The 21,460-nt window shown below is 41.7% G+C and overlaps 1 protein-coding gene across 4 annotated transcripts in view; it reads left to right on the forward strand.

Moving 5' to 3' along the window:
* Positions 1-1,475: 1,475 nt before the first annotated feature.
* Positions 1,476-21,460, forward strand: part of mars2 (methionyl-tRNA synthetase 2, mitochondrial) — a 30,353-nt gene continuing 10,368 nt past the window's right edge. The window contains exons 1-3 of one of the 4 annotated variants that reach the window (XM_061976718.1): positions 1,476-1,553; positions 1,664-1,901; positions 12,411-12,765. In XM_061976718.1, the coding sequence (XP_061832702.1) occupies positions 1,714-1,901; positions 12,411-12,765 (543 nt within the window). In that variant the 5' untranslated portion in view covers positions 1,476-1,553; positions 1,664-1,713. Of the gene's footprint in view, positions 1,902-12,410; positions 12,766-21,460 lie in introns of all 4 variants that reach the window. The other 3 variants (XM_061976717.1, XM_061976716.1, XM_061976715.1) reach the window with 3 other exon arrangements.

Genomic DNA, 21,460 nt, shown 5'->3' on the forward strand with positions numbered 1-21,460 from the left:
CTCCCCGCACCCCTACATAATCTGGACTGTGGTCCTAACTTTTGCCCCTGTTGGCTTTTACAATCTTTATCTTAATCGTTTATTTCAACTTTATGTTATTCAAGTATCCATCCATCCATTTTCTACCGCTTATTCAAGTATGACATATTTAAATGTAATTAATTTCATTGACAAGCAATTCTATTATGGTCATACTCTTGTTTGCTGGCGGCTACGATTTCAGTACTATTGAAGATCTTTGCTCCTTCTCAACTCTGTGGTAATATTCTTTTCACAAAATACAACCAATAGTATGTTATTTTTAATCTTACTTGTTAAAAGTAATCCCCCGATTCCTATTTTCAACAGTCCGCTCAGGAAAACGCTGAACACCAGCCCGGTGATGTTTGCTTTCTACCTGGCAACTGTCAGTTTAGGCCAGGGGTCGGGAACCTTTTTGGCTGAGAGAGCCATGAAAGCCAAAGATTTTAAAATGTATTTCCGTGAGAGCCATATTATATTTTTTAACACTGAATACAACTAAATGTGTGTATTTTTAAGTAAGACCAACATTTTTAGAGTGTAATAAGTCTCTTATTCTTTTTAATAACATTGTTATTCTGAAGCTAATAAATAATAAATAAAATACTTCTTACCAATAATGCGACTTCTTGAACAGGTGCGGTATAGAAAACGGATGGATGGATTAAAATGAATGAGAATGTTTTATTTTTTGAACGTTATTTTTAACACTGTGATTACCAGCGAAATTATTCATTACTTATCGTGTTAAGCAGTGTCAGCTAAGATTTATCTGAGAGCCATATGCAGTCATCAAAAGAGCCACATCTGGCTCTAGAGCCCTAGGTTCCCAACCCCTGGTTTAGGCTGCTCGCTGGCTCCTCATTACCACTTCAAAATGGCGGCCGAATTTCTCGCGTCACAGAAGCCAATGCTGCGTCTACTTATAAGATGTCTATGGGTTCTTTTATTTGTGTATTGTTAATGGAAAAGCGGATGTGACGTTGCCAAAACGTGCGACGTCATCACGTTGTTGGTTGTGGGCGTGCTCATTTCTTTCACAAGGAACGGACTTGTATGAAGAATACATTTGCCTCGGTTATGTGGCTGAAGAGAAGACGCTGAGTTGGCTCTCTGTTCACCGTCCCCACGCACACGAACGTTGAGCGAAGTTTAATAAAAATGACTTATTTCCTTTCCTTGTTAGACACGCCTTACACTACAGCACTGCGAACCACAACCCCCCTATAATGACAATGATTAAATAACTACGTCTCCGAGCACCGTGGCCTTTTAAAATCATTGTTGTTGTTTTTTTGTCAATACAAGAAATACAACTCAAAAACTTTTCTTTTTAGGTAAGTCGATTGCGCACACGGCCATGCTGTACGGAGAATTCCCATTCCTCAGCGGGCTTTGAACGCAACAACGTTACCCAAAGAAATATGATTGGTTCCTTGGTGATCACGAGTGCACTCTCAGGTGATTTGATTGGACGGGTGTCAAACGGTAATACGGAAGTACGTCCAACCTTGTCAAGTGTACTCCGGCAGGCAAGTCACACATGCCGTCAAATTCCTTCATATGTTTTTATACTGATATTATATCAGTCATTTGTTCGTATTCTTCAAACAGCTAAATGAATAGGACACTCATTCTGCAGTGTGTCGGCAGGCTGCAACGAGGCTTCTTCTTAGCACCAGTTTCTGCTCCATGGAGCACTCGGAGGGTCCGACATGCGTGCAAGGATGTGGGCAAAGAAGAAAAAAACTACTACATTACCACCCCCATCTTTTATGTCAATGCCTCTCCTCACCTGGGGCACTTGTACTCCGCAGTTTTAGCGGACTGCATGCACAGGTACAAGCTTCTTCAGGGGTTCCACTCGAGATTTGCAACAGGTAATTCATCCTCACACACACACAAACTCTAAGGAAAATAAACATATTAGGTTACAGTATGTAGTGGCAGTGGGCGTTTATTTACTCAACTGCAGAGAGTACCAGGTATATAGTGGATGTAAGGCATTGGAACAAGCAGGTGTGTTTTAGTCAAATGCATTTTGAGATATTGTAAATGAATATATTTGCTGTACAATGAAAAACATGGATATACAAACAAAGACAACATTGGCATTACAGTAATCCCTTATTTGGTTGTAGGTGTGACTGATCAATTAATTTCCGTAAAGTGACTATAAATGTAATATTTTCTTAGCGAGAGCATAAAAAAAAAGTTTGACCGTCTATTTTTTTTTTAACATTATAAGAGCTGTCACGCCAAATTTCCTCTTACGTCATTAACAGTGATCGATAACACTTCGGCTTTGACTGCCCGTCGCTGGAAGGATACTTGTTTTTGTTTTTATTTTTATTTTTTTTTAATAATATAATGTTAACAAAACGTCTGTATTAATCGGACAAATTAACTTGAGGATATTCCTGACTGCACATTTGACGGAGAATTAAACGATTTTTGATTTGTTTTCCACGTGTCAACACTACTTCAGGGTTAATTTTTCTTTCAGACGGATGGGTTTTAGGTTGATATTGTTGGCAAACACGATTTACTGAGATTCACTCTAACTTTGAGTAAGAACATACCTTTACTGTATGCGGCTGGTCCGTGGTAGCCCAATATTGAGACGTGAGTAGGAGCAGTTTTTAGCAAATAATAAAAATAATTGCCAACAACCCCGATAATAACCTTGACATGACTTTGAATTCTCTACAATTATAAACTTTGCCCTCCGTGTCAAGTCACTTTCCGTAATGAGCCAATTATCAGTTGAGGTATAATTGAAGCTGCCTTGATAATAAGTATATGCCCAATTGTTTGTCCATAATGTAAATAGCACTGCACATATGTACCTCAGTGAAGTCAGATGACCCGTGGTCAAACAAACGACAATATTTAGAATAAGAACATAAAAATAAAGACAAACCTTGGGTATTTCTTCAAGACATTAAAATGAGGCAAAAAACTGCAATGTAAAATGATTTTTTATTGTTTACAAATTTTTTGTTCCAAACATTGTTAAAGTACAGACATTTAACAGTATTATATATTAATTAATATTTTTTGTACGTTACCACGAAGACAGAAGTTCCCAGCAGCGGCCCTAACACTCCGCCTGGAATTTTTCGAAGCCTGCTGGTGTTTGACATAAGTCCCCTGGGAAAGATAAAGACAAATGTCATTCAGTGACACCACCATTTTCAGGAGATTTGGATTCTATCGATCGCTGTCAATGACGTAAGAGGAAATGACGTAAGTAAGAGGATATGACGTAAGAGGAAATGACCCCGGAAGTAAATGGGGGGGGGGGGTTGTAGGGGGAAGAAATTTGGCGTGACAGAGCCCATAACGTAAATGACCGCCATAACCACAACACCAGGGGGAGCTCCACTAACCACGTTAAACCCAGATTCCGATCCAACAAAGGTCTAAACTCATTCTCCTTCTATGCCACATCAATATGGAATGCACTCCCAACAGGTGTAAAAGAAAGTGCATCTCTATCCTCCTTCAAAACAACACCTCCAGGCAACTTCAACCCTTGACTAACACCCTAACCAAATGTAAATAATCAAATGTATATACTTGTTCTTATGCTATCTGAATTCACTATGTTCACTGCTCGCTGTACATATCCTACCAAGTAAGACCTACACTGTTTCAATGTCCATTTCTCTGATGATGCAATTGTTAATGACTGAAGTGCTGATATCAACCCAACCCTCCTCATCCCACCCCCCGGATTGTAAATAATGTAAATAATTCAATGTATATACTCTGATGATTAACTTGTGTCATGACTGTATTATGATGATAGTATATATTGAATTGATTAACGTGGACCCCGACTTAAACAAGTTGAAAAACTTATTCGGGTGTTACCATTTAGTGGTCAATTGTACGGAATATGTACTGCACTGTGCAATCTACTACTAAAAGTTTCAATCAATCAATCAAAAAAAAACTCTAAAATGAAATAACACCCACATAGTCACTTTGACACTTTTTTAAAAATCAGTTTAATCAATTCCTTCTCAAATCAAGGTTCAAGGTTCAACTTTATTGTCCCCGTGGGGAAATTTGTCTTGGGCACAGTGCATCATTGCTTTCTTAACATACACAAAAACAACAGAACAAAAACACAAGCACAGACACAACCACAACCAGACAACTAACATTCAAACATCAGAACATGGAGCTTGATAGACATAGGTGGCACTTTGATGTAGGCATAAAATCTACAGTATGGAGATAAAGATAAAGTACCAGTGTGCATTGCACTAGAGCTCATGGATAAAGTGTTGTGTGCTAAAGTGCTTAGTTCTAAAGTGCTATGTGCTAAAGTGCTATGTGCTAAAAAAGTGCTAACCTATGTATTAACATTCTATTGCACATTGTTGGTCAGCTTAATGGAGGCTGGGACAAATGATAATTTAAGGCGGTTAGATTTGCATAGTGGGACCCGGAGTCTTCTCCCTGATGGCAGGGTTCCATATTCAGGGAAGAGTGGGTGTTGTGAGTTGGAAATAATTTTCTTCGCTTTTTTCCTAACTGCCTGCTCATAGATGCTCTGTATAGGCTCATATTCTTTCCTCTCTATAATTTTCATTGCTGTTTTTTGCATGCCGGCCAGTTTGCTTTTTAGCTTAACGGTTAGGTTGCCAAACCATGAGGTGATCCCGTATCTAATGATGCTCTCTACAATGGCACGGTAGAAAATCATCATGATGTGGCTGCTTACGCCGTACAGTCTTAATCTTCGCAAAAAATATAGCCTCTGTTGCAGTCTATTGCACAGTTTGTCAATATGTGTCTTCCAGCAGAGAAGATTATCAATATGAACCCCTAAATATTTATATGAGGATACCTGGGTGATTTCCTGATTTTTGATGACCACTGGCTCATGGTCAGTCACTTTCCTCTGATCCTAAACCATTTCCTGTGTCTTGGTCACATTTAGAATAAGATGGTTGGTATCACACCACCTAATAAATAGGTCTATCTCGTCTTGGTACACAGAGGGGTCCGTATCTTTGTGTAGAAGGCTTAGGAGCACGGTATCGTCCGCAAATTTCACCATATAATTGTTAGGGTGCACAGTCCTACAATCATTGGTGTACAATGTAAACAGTGTTGGTGATACAACGCAACCCTGTGGGACGCCTGTGTTGCAGTGTTTGGTGTCTGACAGTGTTCTGTTGACCTTCACTTGCTGTGTTCTGTTTGTTAAAAAAGAGTGGAACCATTTGATCAAGGTGGAGTTTACACCCATGTCTTTGAGCTTCTCCAAGAGTATGTGAATTTGCACTGTATAGTAATAGTGGGGCGGGGAGCGGGGTGGTGTGCCAGGGGGGAGCCTGTATCATGCAGTATCATATATATCATATTAGGGATGTCCCGATCCAGGTTTTTGCACTTCTGATCCGATACCGATGTTGTTTTTGCACTTCCGATCCGATACTGGCCGATACTGGCCTATTCGAGCATCTATTAAAGTTTAAAGTTTTTTAGCCTACTTAGTTAGGTGAGTTTGAATAATACACAATGGTTGGTAACAAGAAACTGACCTGTTTATTCAAAGATAAACACAAAATAGACAAAATTATATATGTCAAACAGAAATGGCATCATTGAACAGTAAAAAAAGTGAACAGTATAAAGTGCAAATAATGCTGTAAACATTATTAAAAAAAGCAAAACACACAAAAAACCTGATTGGAATAAAATGTCTATAACTCAGCATCAATACTTGCTCTTGAACAAGTGTAAGCTTAAAAAAAAAAACTATCTACACACTCCCTTCAATTGTTTGGCCCCCCTGACTGCAGTCCGAGCATAATGGGGAGATGTGTTGGATGGTGCGTCGAAAGCCCACTTTACTCACGAGAGATAACGGCTCATCATCCAGAATTATTTCCTCGGCAATGATTCTAGTTATCCCCTGGGTTTAGCACTGTTCAGTGGCAGAATGTCACGCTTCGCGAACGTTTCTGTCAGAGTTAGTTGGGTAGGACCTTTCTTTTTCTTTTCGTCAGTTTTCTTTAGAAATTCTTCATATTCTTTACGGTGGTATTTTGCTAAATGCATGATCAGATTTGTTGTATTAAAATGTCTTACAACTTTACCACCACACTTGACTTTATTGTGGCATGTTTTGCACTCCACCTTTTCATCTTTTTCGTTTTGAAGGGTAAAATAATCCCACCATGAACCGGCATCCGCTTCCGATTAGGACGGTTAGGACACAGACCTGTGGATGTGTTGAAGGTGTGCTGGAAAATGCGGAACGGAAATTAGGGAGCAGCAGAAAAGTGGAATGTATTATTTAAATCGGTGCATTGGAAAACACGGACCGGAATTTTTTTTAAAACTAGATCTGGATTGGCATTTTCCCATGGCTTGCCGATACGCATTTTTTGCAAATATCGGCGGCCGATCCGATCCAAATATCGGATCGGGACAACCCTATATCGTATCATGTATACCGTGAGATTCAGTCTGGTGTGCCGTGGGAGATTATGTAACTTCACCTAATTGGGTTAAAAAAAATTTTTTGCAAACCAGTGTAATTATAATCCACAAATTGTGCCGTTAAGTGTCCGTGCTGTCTAGAGCTTGGCAGCGTAACCGTGTAATACTCTTCCATATCAGTAGATGGCAGCAGGTAGCTAATTGCTTTGTGGATGTCAGGAACATGGTTTGTCGTGATCACAATATGCGGGAGGCAGTGTGCAGGTAAAAAGGTATCTTGTCAGGTTTGTCACTGACAGTTCAGTTAGGTTTTGGTTTTTCCTGTCTTTGTTTCCTGTCAGCGCTCTTATTTTGGTTATTTCCTGATTATCTCCCTGAGTGCTTTGTCCCCTCAGCTGTGGCTGATTGGCACCTGGCCACACCTGGTGTCAATCAGCCAGCTGCTATTTGAACCTGCCTTCCTCTCCAGTCAGTGTTGGATTATTGTCACTACTACCTGTCATAATACTTGTCGTTGTAGCTCTGTCTACTTTTGTTCACTCTGCTCAGTGTCACAGTAAGTGTTTTTGTTTCTTGTCGACAGTTAGCCTTTGTGCTATTTTAGTTCATAGCCAAGTTTGTTCTTCGCCTTGTGTGCGCCTTTTGTTTGTACCCTTTTGTTTGTTTTTTTGCTATAGTGTTAAATTAAATCATGTTTTCCCGCTCAAAGTCTGCCATCTTTGCATCTTGGGGTTCGTCACCAACATACTCTGACATATCTAATGCTTAAACCAAAAATAAACAAAAGGCAAGTGCCGCTAAGAAAAGGCATTGAAGCTTAGGGATGGCTATGCAAAACAAAACTAAAACTGAACTGGCTGCAAAGTAAACAAAAACAGAATGCTGGACGACAGCAAAGACTTCCAGCGTGTGGAGCAGACGGCGTCCACAAAGTACATCCGTACATGACAATCAACAATGTCGCCACAAAGAAGGATAGCGTCCGCACAACTTAAATAGTCTTGATCGCGAAAACAAAGCAGGTGCGGGGAATAGCATTCAAGGAAGACATGAAACTGCTAAAGGAAAATACCAACAAAAGAGGAAAACCACCAAAATTTGTCACATAATTATCCCCTCAACTCCCCCCAAAATGGATTAACTCGCTGGAATAGAAAAGACAATATAACATACATCCATAAACGTGGATGCATATGAAAAAGTGCAATATATTTATCTGTACAGTAACCTATTTATTTATTTATATATGCACCTTATTGCTTTTTTATCCTGCACTACCATGAGCTAGTGCAACGAAAGTTCGTTCTTATCTGTACTGTAAAGTTCAAATTTGAATGACAATAAAAAGGAAGTCTAAAGTCTAAAATAGGAGCGCAAGACAAGAACTAAAACACTACACACAGGAAAACAGCAAACAACTCCAAATAAGTCACGGCGTGATGTGACAGGTCGTGACAGTACACCTACTTTGAGACAAGAGCTATAGTGATGCATGGTTGGTTATGGTTTGAATTCATATCCAACAATTGCGAGAACGACTTTTTATTGTCAATATCGGCTACTTAGTTTAATTTTTCTGCTGGTGGTGTGCCTCAGAATTTTTTCAATGAAAAAAATGTGCCTTGGCTCAGAAAAGGTTGAAAAACACTGCAGTATATCATGCTTCAAACCCCGCTTTCAAAAGCTGTACACGTTAAACTGTGCTCCTTGCAGCCATTAATCCTGGCTTCCTCATTTACATTTGTAGAAAATAAATCAGCACAAATTGTTGCATTCATTTTTGTTTCGTAGGTTACCATGTTTTATATATTGTACTCTTGAGTAAATGTTGCTGATCAATTTGAATTTATTGTTATTTCTTGAGTTTATTTAATTTCTTTAAAATGGTTCAAGTCGGTCAAAACAAGCTTTGAGTTTAAATAAGGACTTAATTTTATTTTTATTTCAGGCAAATTGATGCACTTTAAATATTTTCTGTTGCAGACTATAAAAGGTATTTTTTTTTGTAAGTTTCTTTTTGTGTTTTCTTTAATGTAAATAAGGAAGCAATGGTATGCAGAGGTATACTTATAACAATTTTATAGACAAATTATATTATTTATAGTCGCGGCGGAAAGTGTTTTCTTCTTCCTGGGGTGGGGCTCGACATAAAATAATTGAGGAGCACTGATTTCATCCAATGTTATAATTAGGGGTGTGGGAAAAAATCAATTCGAATTCGAGTCGCGATTCTCACGTTGTGCGATTCAGAATCGATTCTCTTTTTTTTTAAATCGTTTTTTAAATGTTTTAATTTAAAAAAAAATTTAAATTAATCAATCCAACAAAACAATACACAGCAATACCATAACAATGCAATCCAATTCCAAAACCAAACCCGACCTAGCAACACTCAGAACTGCAATAAACAGAGCAATTGAGAGGAGACACAAACACGACACAGAACAAACCAAAAGTAGTGAAACAAAAATGAAAATTATCAACAACAGTATCAATATTAGTTCCAATTTCAACATAGCAGTGATTAAAAATCCCTCATTGACATTATCATTAGACATTTATTTAAAAAAAAACACAAAAAAACGAACAATAGTGTCACAGTGGCTTACACTTGCATCGCATCTCATAAGCATGACAACACACTGTGTCCAATATTTTCACAAAGATAAAATAAGTCATATTTTTGGGTTCATTTGATAGTTAAAACAAATGTACATTATTGCAATCAGTTGATAAAACATTGTCCTTTACAATTATAAAAGCTTTTTTACAAAAATCTACTACTCTGCTTGCATGTCAGCAGACTGGGGTAGATCCTGCTGAAATCATATGTATTGAATGTATAGAGAATCGGGAAAATATTGTTTTTGAATCAAAAATTGCGTTGAATCGAAAAAAATCGATTTTGAATCAAATCGTGACCCCAAGAATCGATATTGAATCGAATCGTGGGACACCCAAAGATTCACAGCCCTAGTAATAATGCTGCCTAAAGCTGATCCAATCAGTGGCCACGATACTAAACAACACGCTCTGATTGGTTTGGTCTCAGCTCGTTTCCAATACTACTTTAGTATTGCTAATGTTAGTTCTATGAGCCATTATGCTTGAAAATGCACATTTAGGCCAAAAGTATTTTTAGTACCGTATTTTCTGGACCATAGAGCGCATCATATTATAAGGCGCACTGCCGATGAATGGTCTATTTTCGATCTTTTTTCATATATAAGGCGCACCAGACTGTAGGGCGCATTAAAGGAGTCATATATATATATATATTCTTTTTCTAAATTGAAAACATTTCCTTGTGGTCTACATAACATGTAATGGTGGTTCTTTGGTCAAAATGTTGCATGGATTATGTTTTACAGATCATCTTCAAGCCGCTTTCTGACAGTCGCTTCCGGATGCGCCGTTTTGTGGGCGGTCTTATTTACATGGCTCACCTTCGGCAGCGTCTTCTCCACGTCATCTTTACTTAAATCAATAGTGGAGCAGCATCTCCTCATCCGGAAACAACAACAACGCCGGAAATTTGTCCCGTGAAAAAACGTCCGACCGGAACTCTCTATTGACTAAAGTTCCTTGGGTGAATAATGTAAACTCACTATACCGGTATGTTTTAGCGCTTTAATGGCGAGTTTACTGACAGATATAAGTAGGAACTTTACACTACTTTATATTAGAAATGCCAACAGCGGAGGATGAATGTCCCATAACAAGAAGATAGAGAAAAAGAAGAAGCTTACGGGGTCGGCACGACCTACAAAGGCGGACGCGTGCAGTTTTTCAGGACTTTTATGCAGATCCCAAATACAGATCAGCAGGTACAAAGGTAGGAAAAGTACAAACCCTGTTTCCATATGAGTTGGGAAATTGTGTTAGATGTAAATATGAACGGAATACAATGATTTGCAAATCATTTTCAACCCATATTCAATTGAATGCACTACAAAGACAACATATTTGATGTTCAAACTCATAAACTTTATTTATTTTTTTTGCAAATAATAATTAACTTAGAATTTCATGGCTGCAACACGTGCCAAAGTAGTTGGGAAATGGCATGTTCACCACTGTGTTACATGGCCTTTCCTTTTCACAACACTCAGTAAACGTTTGGGAACTGAGGAGACACATTTTTTAAGCTTCTCAGGTTGAATTCTTTCCCATTCTTGCTTGATGTACAGCTTATGTTGTTCAACAGTCCGGGGGTCTCCGTTGTGGTATTTTAGGCTTCATAATGCGCCACACATTTTCAATGGGAGACAGGTCTGGACTACAGGCAGGCCAGTCTAATACCCGCACTCTTTTACTATGAAGCCACGTTGATGTAACACGTGGCTTGGCATTGTCTTGCTAAAATAAGCAGGGGCGTCCATGGTAACGTTGCTTGGATGGCAACATATGTTGCTCCAAAACCTGTATGTACCTTTCAGCATTAATGGCGCCTTCACAGATGTGTAAGTTACCCATGCCTTGGGCACTAACACACCCCCATACCATCACAGATGCTGGCTTTTCAACTTTGCGCCTATAACAATCTGGATGGTTCTTTTCCTCTTTGGTCCGGAGGACACAACGTCCACAGTTTCCAAAAACAATTTGAAATGTGGACTCATCAGACCACAGAACACTTTTCCACTTTGTATCAGTCCATCTTAGATGAGCTCAGGCCCAGCGAAGCCGACAGCGTTTCTGGGTGTTGTTGATAAACGGTTTTCGCCTTGCATAGGAGAGTTTTAACTTGCACTTACAGATGTAGCGACCAACTGTAGTTATTAACAGTGGGTTTCTGAAGTGTTCCTGAGCCCGTGTGGTGATATCCTTTACACACTGATGTCGCTTGTTGATGCAGTACAGCCTGAGGGATCGAATGTCACGGGCTTAGCTGCTTACGTGCAGTGATTTCTCCAGATTCTCTGAACCCTTTGATGATATTACGGACCGTAGATGGTGAAATCCCTAATTTCCTTCCAATAGCTGGTTGAGAAAGGTTTTTCTTAAACTGTTCAACAATATGCTCACGCATTTGTTGACAAAGTGGTGACCCTCGCCCCATCCTTGTTTGTGAATGACTGAGCATTTCATGGAATCTACTTTTATACCCAATCATGGCACCCACCTGTTCCCAATTTGCCTGTTCACCTGTGGGATGTTCCAAATAAGTGTTTGATGAGCATTCCTCAACTTTATCAGTATTTATTGCCACCTTTCCCAACTTCTTTGTCACATGTTGCTGGCATCAAATTCTAAAGTTAATGATTATTTGCAAAAAAAAAAAAATGTTTATCAGTTTGAACATCAAATATGTTGTCTTTGTAGCATATTCAACTGAATATGGGTTGAAAAGGATTTGCAAATCATTGTATTCCGTTTATATTTACATCTAACACAATTTCCCAACGCATATGGAAACGGGGTTTGTAGATTTTGCATAATATAGCAAAACAAAACGGCAGATAATATGACTTACCTTATACACACACCATAATAATACTCCTATGTTGAAGCACAGCACAATCCATCAAGCGGTGCGGCTTCATAGCTTACCAAAGTTGTACCAAAACATTTTAATAGTTTTCTGAGCGCCGTGTGTAATGTTCTATATTTTCAATGGAACATATAAAATGTTGGTGTCGTTTACTTGAGTCATATTGCCATCATTGTGCAGTCTACACATATCTCTTATGTTTGACTGCCATCTACTATTCACACTTATCATTTCCGAGGTCGGTAAGCAAAACCAGAATTATTCCGTACATTAGGCGCACTGTCGAGTTTTGAGGGGGAAAAAGGATTTTAAGTGCGCCTTATAGTCCGGAAAATACGGTACATAGAGTAAAGCCGCAAACTTTAAAGTGTATTGAATATAATATTGCAGGTGTATTGAGGGAATATTACATATTAAGGCCTAACAGGGCTTTTCTTGACATACCAGGCACGGACGAACACGGGCTTAAAATCCAACAGGCTGCTGACGCGGCAGGAGAAGACCCCCTCGCCTTCTGCACGAGCGTCTCGCAGAGGTTCCGACGCCTCTTTGGCAGCTGCCACGTGTCTTTTACGGACTACATCAGGACCACGGAGGAGAGGCACCGGCGGGCCGTGGAGCACTTCTGGTGCCTGCTGCGCGACAGGGGACTCATCTACAAGGGGATCTACGAAGGCTGGTACTCCACGCCGGACGAGAGCTTCCTCACGCCGACGCAGGTCGCCGACGCGGTGGACTCATCGGGGGACGCCATCAAGGTGTCGCTGGAGAGTGGGCACAAGGTAACACATCAAAAACGTAGAATTTGCACAATTGGGCATTATGGCTGCACGATTAATCGAAATCATATCGCCATCCGTGTTTTTTTTAGTGCGGTAAATAACCACAATAGGCTGAGGTTTTGTTCGGCAATCAGAATAGTTGAGCCTCGCGAAGAAAGGAAGAAAAGACGTCTGACTCTGTGCATCACTCTCAGCACCTGAGCGTGTTTATTTAACAGTAGAATTAACTGAACACAGTGACCCCTCTTTTCACTCGTTCACAATCTTTGTCTCGGCGGAGACGAGAGCGACTCACCAGTGAGAAGTGCCGCAAGGTAACACGACTTAGGTGGAAGAAAATAAGATTATAAAGCCAAAGGTCCTGTTGTGGGGATGTTTCAGCTTCAAATCGGATGGGCAATAGAGCCCATCAACACTTGACGAACAAGCGAAAATGTTGATAATAAAACAAAAAGACAAAGTCTGATGTAATTTTTCCAACTGGGAAAAAATGCACCATAAAATGTTCAATATTTGTTAAGGTTACAAAAAAAGAGTCCATTGAAGTTTTTTTTGGTGTATTTATTTAACATAAAGTTATTTTACTAGGCTCCAGCCAACCCCGCGGCCCTCAGAGGGACAAGCGGTAGGAAATGGATGGATGGAAGTTATTAACCTTCAACTGACAGTACAATGGTAAAAATTCTACAGTAATAATAAATAAAATGTTATATCCTTTTAAATGGTTACTTGCATTATTATACTAACTTATCGCTGTATAGTTTTTATTGATTATTTCTTCAGTTTAACAGCATGATGTAGACAAAAGCTTCGAGTCTGTCTGCAAAAAGACAAATATTTTTTTAAGTTTAATTATTGCATGTTGTTCTAATGGGTGGCACCTTGAGACAAGAATAAGTTAACAGTCTAAAAGTAACATGTCTTTCTTCACTTGTTATTTACGCAGTTTGATGCAAATCGAATCACAATCGCAATTTTGGAGAGAAAAATCGCAGATGGGGTTTTTAGCAAAATCATGCAGCCCTATTGGACATGACTCAAAAGTATGCGTGTGGATTAGGGATGGGCAACATGGCCTAAAATCTTTATCGCAATATATCATATTTGGTATATAAATGATAACTGTAGCATTTTAAAACGTAAATTTTATATTTGGCATATAAATGATAACTGAACCATTTTAAAGTTAAAGTTAAAGTACCAATGATTGTCACACACACACACTAGGTGTGGCGAACGTATTCTCTGCATTTGACCCATCACCCTTGATCACCCCCTGGGAGGTGAGGGGAGCAGTGAGCAGCAGTGGTGGCCGCGCCCGGGAATCATTTTTGGTAATTTAACCCCCAATTCCAACCCTTGATACTGAGTGCCAAGCAGGGAGGTAATGGGTCCCATTTTTATAGTCTTTGGTATGACTCGGCCGGGGTTTGAACTCACAACCTACCGATCTCAGGGCGGACACTCTAACCACTAAGCCACTGAGTAGGTTTAAAAATGGGTACCAAAAGCTCCTAATTTGGCCTGTGGCGTATGCGGTAACATATTGCTTCATTTACATATTTAAAAACAAATATTTGTCTATTGGTGGGAATTATTGTGAAAAATGTACTATCATTTTGTTTTTATTGTAAAACACTCCTGAAGGCGGCGCCATATCCACATGCTTTGACAGTGACGTCGCTATTTTTCACCTACCATAAAAATAATAAGAATAAAATGCTTGAACAACTTCAAAACTATGAACCAGAAAAGTGAATCCAAAAAATACACACACACACACACACACACACAAAAAATGAAAAGCATTTTTTTTGTAAAAAGTTACTCTCAATTTAAATCTGACTCATTTTCTAACCTTTTTGATTTTGGGGCCCGACTTTTCCACTACAGAGGGGCCCGGTGTGCACTCGAGTCTTTTTAACTCAAAATATTACGTAACCCACTCAAATATTATGTAACATGGAATTAGTAATCTTACAGTTGATTTTAATCATATTCAGTAATTATATCTAACCTACTTACAGTTCAACAGGATAAACCTTGTCAAATGATATAATTACTCACAAATACCTGTATTATCAAGGCATCTATCTGTGTTGGCCCTGTGATGAGGTGGCGACTTGTCCAGGGTGTAGCCCGCCTTACGCCCGAATGCAGCTGAGATAGGCTCCAGCAGCCCCCGCGACTCTGAAAGGGACAAGCGGTAGAAAATGGATGGATGGATATTATCAAGGCTTAGGTCAGGCGGATTACAAAATAAATACTCATCAAACATACTGCAAAAGAAGGGACTCATAAAAACCGATGAAAAATAAATTTCCATACAATTACGCAGTCCTAAAATAAATACATTCTAATAATATTTTTCTTGTATGTATGTATGTGTGTATATATATATATATATATATATATATATATATATATATAAAATAAAGTAAATAATAGAATAAGTAAATAATAAAATCAGCTGTATAATCCAGTGGTCCCCAAACTACGGCCCATGGGAAGTCCGAAGATAAACAAAATGTTTTTTTTTATTTTTCTTATTTTTTTGGTAACACTTTAATATGGGGAACATATTCTAAGTAACAAAGACTTAATTTAGAGTTATTTGGACACTAGGGGAATATATTGTAAGTAACAAAGGGTTAGGGTTAGGGTGTAAGAACAGACCATATTCATTAAGTGGTATTAAAGGGAACATGCAGAATAAGGCATTAATAAGTACTTAATAATGACTAATTAAGAGCAGATATGTAACTAATTTGCATGTTAATAAGCAACTAATTAATGGTGAATATGTACCCCATACTAAAGTGTTACCCTTTTTTTAATTAAGTATTATTTAAAATTTGTCCTTTCTATGTCACAATTTAATTTAGATATGGAACAGAGGAACCCAAGGATGCAGATGAATTTGTGAGTAAATAGTTCTTTACTTGACAAAAGAAGTGATCACAACAATGATCCAAAAATGGAATACAACAAAAAGCGACGGTGCGATAAAAAGAGAACACAACATGAGCACCGTGACAAAAAGAACAAAAGCTAATATACAAACTAACTAAACTTTGGGTCGAAGTTGCAAGACGTGCAAACTATCAACGTACATACCAGGCTGGATGGCACTGGAAATAGCCACGATGGAACGTAGCAAAAATACAAGGAGCATAGAAGTCTTCATACGATCAGAGTCAAGAAGTGGAATAGCCGAGTGCCATCCAGCTGGCCAGGTGCTGCTTAAGTAGTGCTGGTGAGATTAGACACAGCTGTGCACGTCTTGCAGCTCCGCCCACAGGAAGACACAGGAACTCTGAGGAAGACAAAAAGTAAGAGCCAGGTCTGCTGCACCAAGGGAAAACTGAGCATACAAACCACAAGGTGGCAGCAGGCGGTGACAGTATCCCCCCCCAATCAACGGACGCCACCTGGCGGACCTCCTGGTTTACCGGGAAATCTATGATAAAAATCAGAAATTAGTGATTTATCAATTATAAGGGAACGTGAAATCCAGGAGCGATCCTCTGGGGGGTAACCCTCCCAGTCGATCAGAAACTGCACACCCCTGCCTCGTCTCCTAGCGTCCAGAATGGTGTTGACAGTGAAGGCTGGATGACCCTCCACCTGCTGAGGAGCAGGGGGAGACACGGATGGAGGACAAAGGTCGCTCGACTCGACGGGCTTTAGGCGGGAAACATGGTAAACAGGATATGATTTGAAGGACTTGGGTACCTTGAGTCGAGCTGTGACGGGAGTTATCATCCGCTCCACCTCATATGGTCCGATGAATTTAGGTGCCAGTTTCTTCGACTCTCCTGGTAATGTAATGTCTTTTGATGATAGCCAAACCCTCTGGCCAGGTTTGTAGTCGGGAGATGGTCTGCGATGGCGATTAGCCATGGTCTGGTTCCGTTTGGCTGTCCGCGACAAGGCAGCGCGTGTATCACGCCACACATGGTGCACACGGCGCAGGAAGGCAGTCACGGAGGGAACAGTGGACTCGATCTCTTGAGAGGAGAAGATAGGAGGTTGGAAGCCATGCACCACATGGAAAGGGGACAAGCCGGTAGATGAACAGATTAGGGTGTTACGGGCATACTCCACCCATGGGAGATAGGTAGACCACAATGATGGATGCTGGTGACACACGCATCTCAGGGCCGCCCCTAGGTCCTGATTGGCTCTTTCCGATTGTCCATTCGATTGTGGGTGGTACCCTGATGACAAACTGACAGTGGCTCCTAACAAGTTGCAGAAAGCTTTCCATGTAGCGGATGAAAATTGAGGACCTCTGTCTGACACCACATCGATGGGGATCCCATGAAGTCGAACCACATGGTTTACTAGAAGCTTGGCGGTCTCCAGGGAGGAGGGAAGTCTACGGAGGGGGATAAAATGCGTGAATTTAGAAAATCTGTCAACTATGGTGAGGATGACAGAAAACCCCCTGGAAATGGGTAGACCTGTGACAAAGTCCAGAGCAATGTGCGACCATGGGCGAGAGGGGATGGGAAGGGGCTGCAGCAACCCCGCAGGAGCTTGATGGGAAGCTTTGCTTCTGGCGCAGACGGGGCATGCAGCCACAAACTTCTTAGTATCAGTGTGAACGGTAGGCCACCAGAACCGCTGAGTAAGCAGGAACTCAGTGCGTCTAGCACCTGGGTGGCAAGCAATCTTGGAAGTGTGAGCCCACGACAAGACCTCTGGACGGAGGGTTCTCGGTACAAAAAGGCAACCAGGAGGACATCCAGCAGGGGATGGGGAGTCCTTGATAGCCTCCGACACCCGTCTCTCCACCTCCCACTGTACTGCGCCCAGAATCCGGGACTGAGGAAGGATAGTCTCTGGGGGAGTGTCTTCTGTAGGAGGAGAGAACATCCTCGACAAGGCATCGGGTTTACCATTGAGTGAGCCCGGGCGAAAAGTCATACAAAAGTCAAACCTTGTAAGGAACAGGGACCACCGAGCCTGGCGGGGATTGAGGCGTTGGGCAGAGCGGAGGTAGGCTAGGTTACGATGATCGGTATAAATGATAAAGGGGTGTTTGGCACCCTCAAGCCAGTGCCTCCATTCTTGAAGGGCGAGGACCACTGCAAGAAGCTCTCGGTTCCCGATGTCATAGTTCTTCTCTGCAGGCGAAAGGCGTTTGGAGAAGAAGGCGCAGGAGTGCAGCTTCTGATCAGAACTGGAGTGCTGGGACAAAACAGCCCCTACCCCAGTGTCAGATGCGTCCACCTCAACAAAAAATGGGAGATCAGGATTAGCGTGAACTAACACAGGAGCTGAGGTAAAGAGGCATTTAAGGCGTCGAAAAGCCTGGTCAGCCTCCGAAGACCACACGAAAAAAACCTTGGAGGACGTTAATTTATTTAAAGGTTGGGCTACTTTGCTGAAATCTCTAATAAAACGTCGGTAAAAATTAGCAAACCCCAGAAACCTTTGCAGCAGCTTCCTGGAGGACGGCGTAGTCCAGTCTACAACCGCTTGGATCTTAGATGGGTCTGGCTTAACCTGCCCCCTCTCCACAATCAACCCCAAAAACGACACTGTGGGAGAATGAAAGGTGCACTTTTGGGGTTTGACAAATAATCGGTTCTCCAAAAGTCTCTGCAAAACCAAACGGACATGCTGATGATGTAAATCAATGGAGCGTGAAAAAATAAGTATATCATCCAAGTAGACTACCACGAAACGGCCTATCATATCACGGAGCACATCATTAATTAAACACTGGAACACCCCGGGAGCATTAGTGAGGCCGAACGGCATGACGCAATACTCAAAGTGGCCAAGAGGGGTGTTAAAAGCAGTCTTCCATTCATCACCTTCACGAATTCGCACGAGGTGATACGCATTGCGTAGATCCAATTTAGTAAATACTACTGCCCCATGCAAAGGAGCAAACGAAGAATCCAGTAGTGGAAGAGGGTATTTATTTTTAATTGTAATTTTGTTCAGAGCTCGGTAGTCAATACAGGGTCGTAACCCACCATCCTTCTTTTTGACAAAGAAAAACCCCGCCGCCACAGGAGCGGAAGAGGGACGAATGTGTCCGGCGGTGAGAGAAGAGGAAATGTATTCCTCCATTGCCTGCTGTTCGGGACACGAAATATTATACAACCGCGAAGAAGGTAGTGGCGACCCTGGAAGAAGGTCAATGGCACAGTCATGCGGGCGGTGGGGGGGGTAGCGTCGTAGCCCGATCTTTACAAAAAACCTCACTAAAGGAATGATATTCCTCAGGAATCAGCGCGAGATCAGGGGGCTGAAGAGTAGGAAGAGTGACAAGGTTAGCCGGAGACGAAGCGGAGCGCAAACAGTGGCTATGACAAAAAATACTCCAATTGGTAATTTTACAAGTGGTCCAATCAATGCTTGGACTGTGACGTCGCAACCATGGAAGTCCAAGAACTAAGGGCGCCGAACGAGAAGGCATTATAAACAATTTAACCTCCTCATGGTGATTACCAGAAATAAGGAGGGATGTGGCATGTGTCTGATGAGTAATATTAGCCAGGTGACGCCCGTCAAGTGAGCTAACATTTTTAATACGATCAATCCCCACAGTAGGAATCTTTAGAGATTCCACAAGACCACTGTCAATAATGTTTTCATCAGCCCCTGAGTCAATAAGTGCCTTAATAGGACAAGAACCCCCCGCCCATGACAGAGTACCTTCAACTTGAAGTCTTCCCACGAGTGAGGAAGCAGACGTCACCACAGGAGCAGGCGGCAAAGTAGGTAATCTTCCCTGCGGAAGGTCTCGTGTGGACGCGGAACGGCCTCCAGTAGGCCGCGCAGGACAGCGAACAACGACGTGGTCCGCAGCTCCGCAGTACAGGCACAGCCGCAATCTCAGCCGACGACTCCTCTCTGCAGACGACAGGCGACTTCCACCCAGCTGCATAGGAATGGACCCCTCTAGCCCCTCCTCCGGGGCACTGCAGTCAGAAGGCGGAAGTGACGAAACCTGAGGCTTGGATGTTGATCGTGTGGACCAGGTAGATGACTGCCATCTGGTGGACGGAGGATCCACCCCCTTCTGGGCGTGTCGCTCTCGTAGGCGGTTGTCCAATCGGATGGCGAGTGAGATGAGCTCCTCGAGGGTCTGGGTCTCGTCGCGGGCAGCCAGCTCGTCTTGGATCTGGGAGTTAAGGCTAGCCAGGAATATTCCCCGCAAAGCTCTCTCCCCCCAGCCACTCTCCGCCCCCAGGATTCGGAAGGAGATTGAGTGGTCCGCGACAGAGGAGGACCCCTGGCGTGTAGCGAGGAGGCGGCTGCCTGCCTCTCGTTCCCTCACGGGGTGGTCAAAGACGCTGCGCAACTCAGCGGAAAATAGGGGTAAGCTGGAACGAAGTCCGGGTTTACTCTCACACACCTCCATAGCCCAGCTAGCTGCTCTTCCAGCCAGTAAACTTAGTATATATGCCACACGGGCGGAGTCTGTTGTGTATGTGTGAGGCTGCTGTGCAAAAACTAAAGAGCATTGATATAAAAAAAGTCTGCATTGTCCAAAGTCCCCCTCATACCTGGGCGGATGTGGTATGCTGGGCTCCCGGGTAGGAAAACCCGATGTCGAGGGCATGGGGTAAGAAGAAGCTGCAGGTTGAGCAGCCTCCGAGTCTGGGAGCGGGTGGGGGACAAACAGGCGTGTATGCATCTCCTGCACAAGTGTGGTCAGATTTAACAAAGCTTGTTCGTGATCACTTATTCGCTGGCCATGAGCCCTGAGGGCCAGCTGAATCTGATTCTCATCTGCGGGTTCCATAATGACTCGGCTATTCTGTCACAATTTAATTTAGATATGGAACAGAGGAACCCAAGGATGCAGATGAATTTGTGAGTAAATAGTTCTTTACTTGACAAAAGAAGTGATCACAACAATGATCCAAAAATGGAATATAACAAAAAGCGACGGTGCGATAAAAAGAGAACACAACATGAGCACCGTGACAAAAAGAACAAAAGCTAATATACAAACTAACTAAACTTTGGGTCGAAGTTGCAAGACGTGCAAACTATCAACGTACATACCAGGCTGGATGGCACTGGAAATAGCCACGATGGAACGTAGCAAAAATACAAGGAGCATAGAAGTCTTCATACGATCAGAGTCAAGAAGTGGAATAGCCGAGTGCCATCCAGCTGGCCAGGTGCTGCTTAAGTAGTGCTGGTGAGATTAGACACAGCTGTGCACGTCTTGCAGCTCCGCCCACAGGAAGACACAGGAACTCTGAGGAAGACAAAAAGTAAGAGCCAGGTCTGCTGCACCAAGGGAAAACTGAGCATACAAACCCCAAGGTGGCAGCAGGCGGTGACATTCTAATCCATTTTATCTGTTTGTTACTCTCGGTGTCTCCGAGTCGCAGAGGCAAATCATATTGTCTAAAAATGCATTTTCCCATTGATAACGTGACATCATCGCGCTCTGAATATATATATATATATATATATATATATATATATATATATATATATATATATATATATATATATTAGGGCTGCAACTAATGGATTAAATCGATTAAAATCGATTATAAAAACAGTTGGCGATTAATTTAGTCATCGATTGGTTGGATCTATGCTATGCGCATGCGCAGAGGCATTTTTTTATTTTTATTTTTATTTTTGGGCAGCACGATGAAAGAGGGGTTAGTGCATCTGCCTCACAATACGAAGGTCCTGAGTAGTC

This window comes from Nerophis lumbriciformis, linkage group LG16 (assembly GCF_033978685.3).
Source record: "Nerophis lumbriciformis linkage group LG16, RoL_Nlum_v2.1, whole genome shotgun sequence".
NCBI lineage: Eukaryota > Metazoa > Chordata > Actinopteri > Syngnathiformes > Syngnathidae > Nerophis > Nerophis lumbriciformis.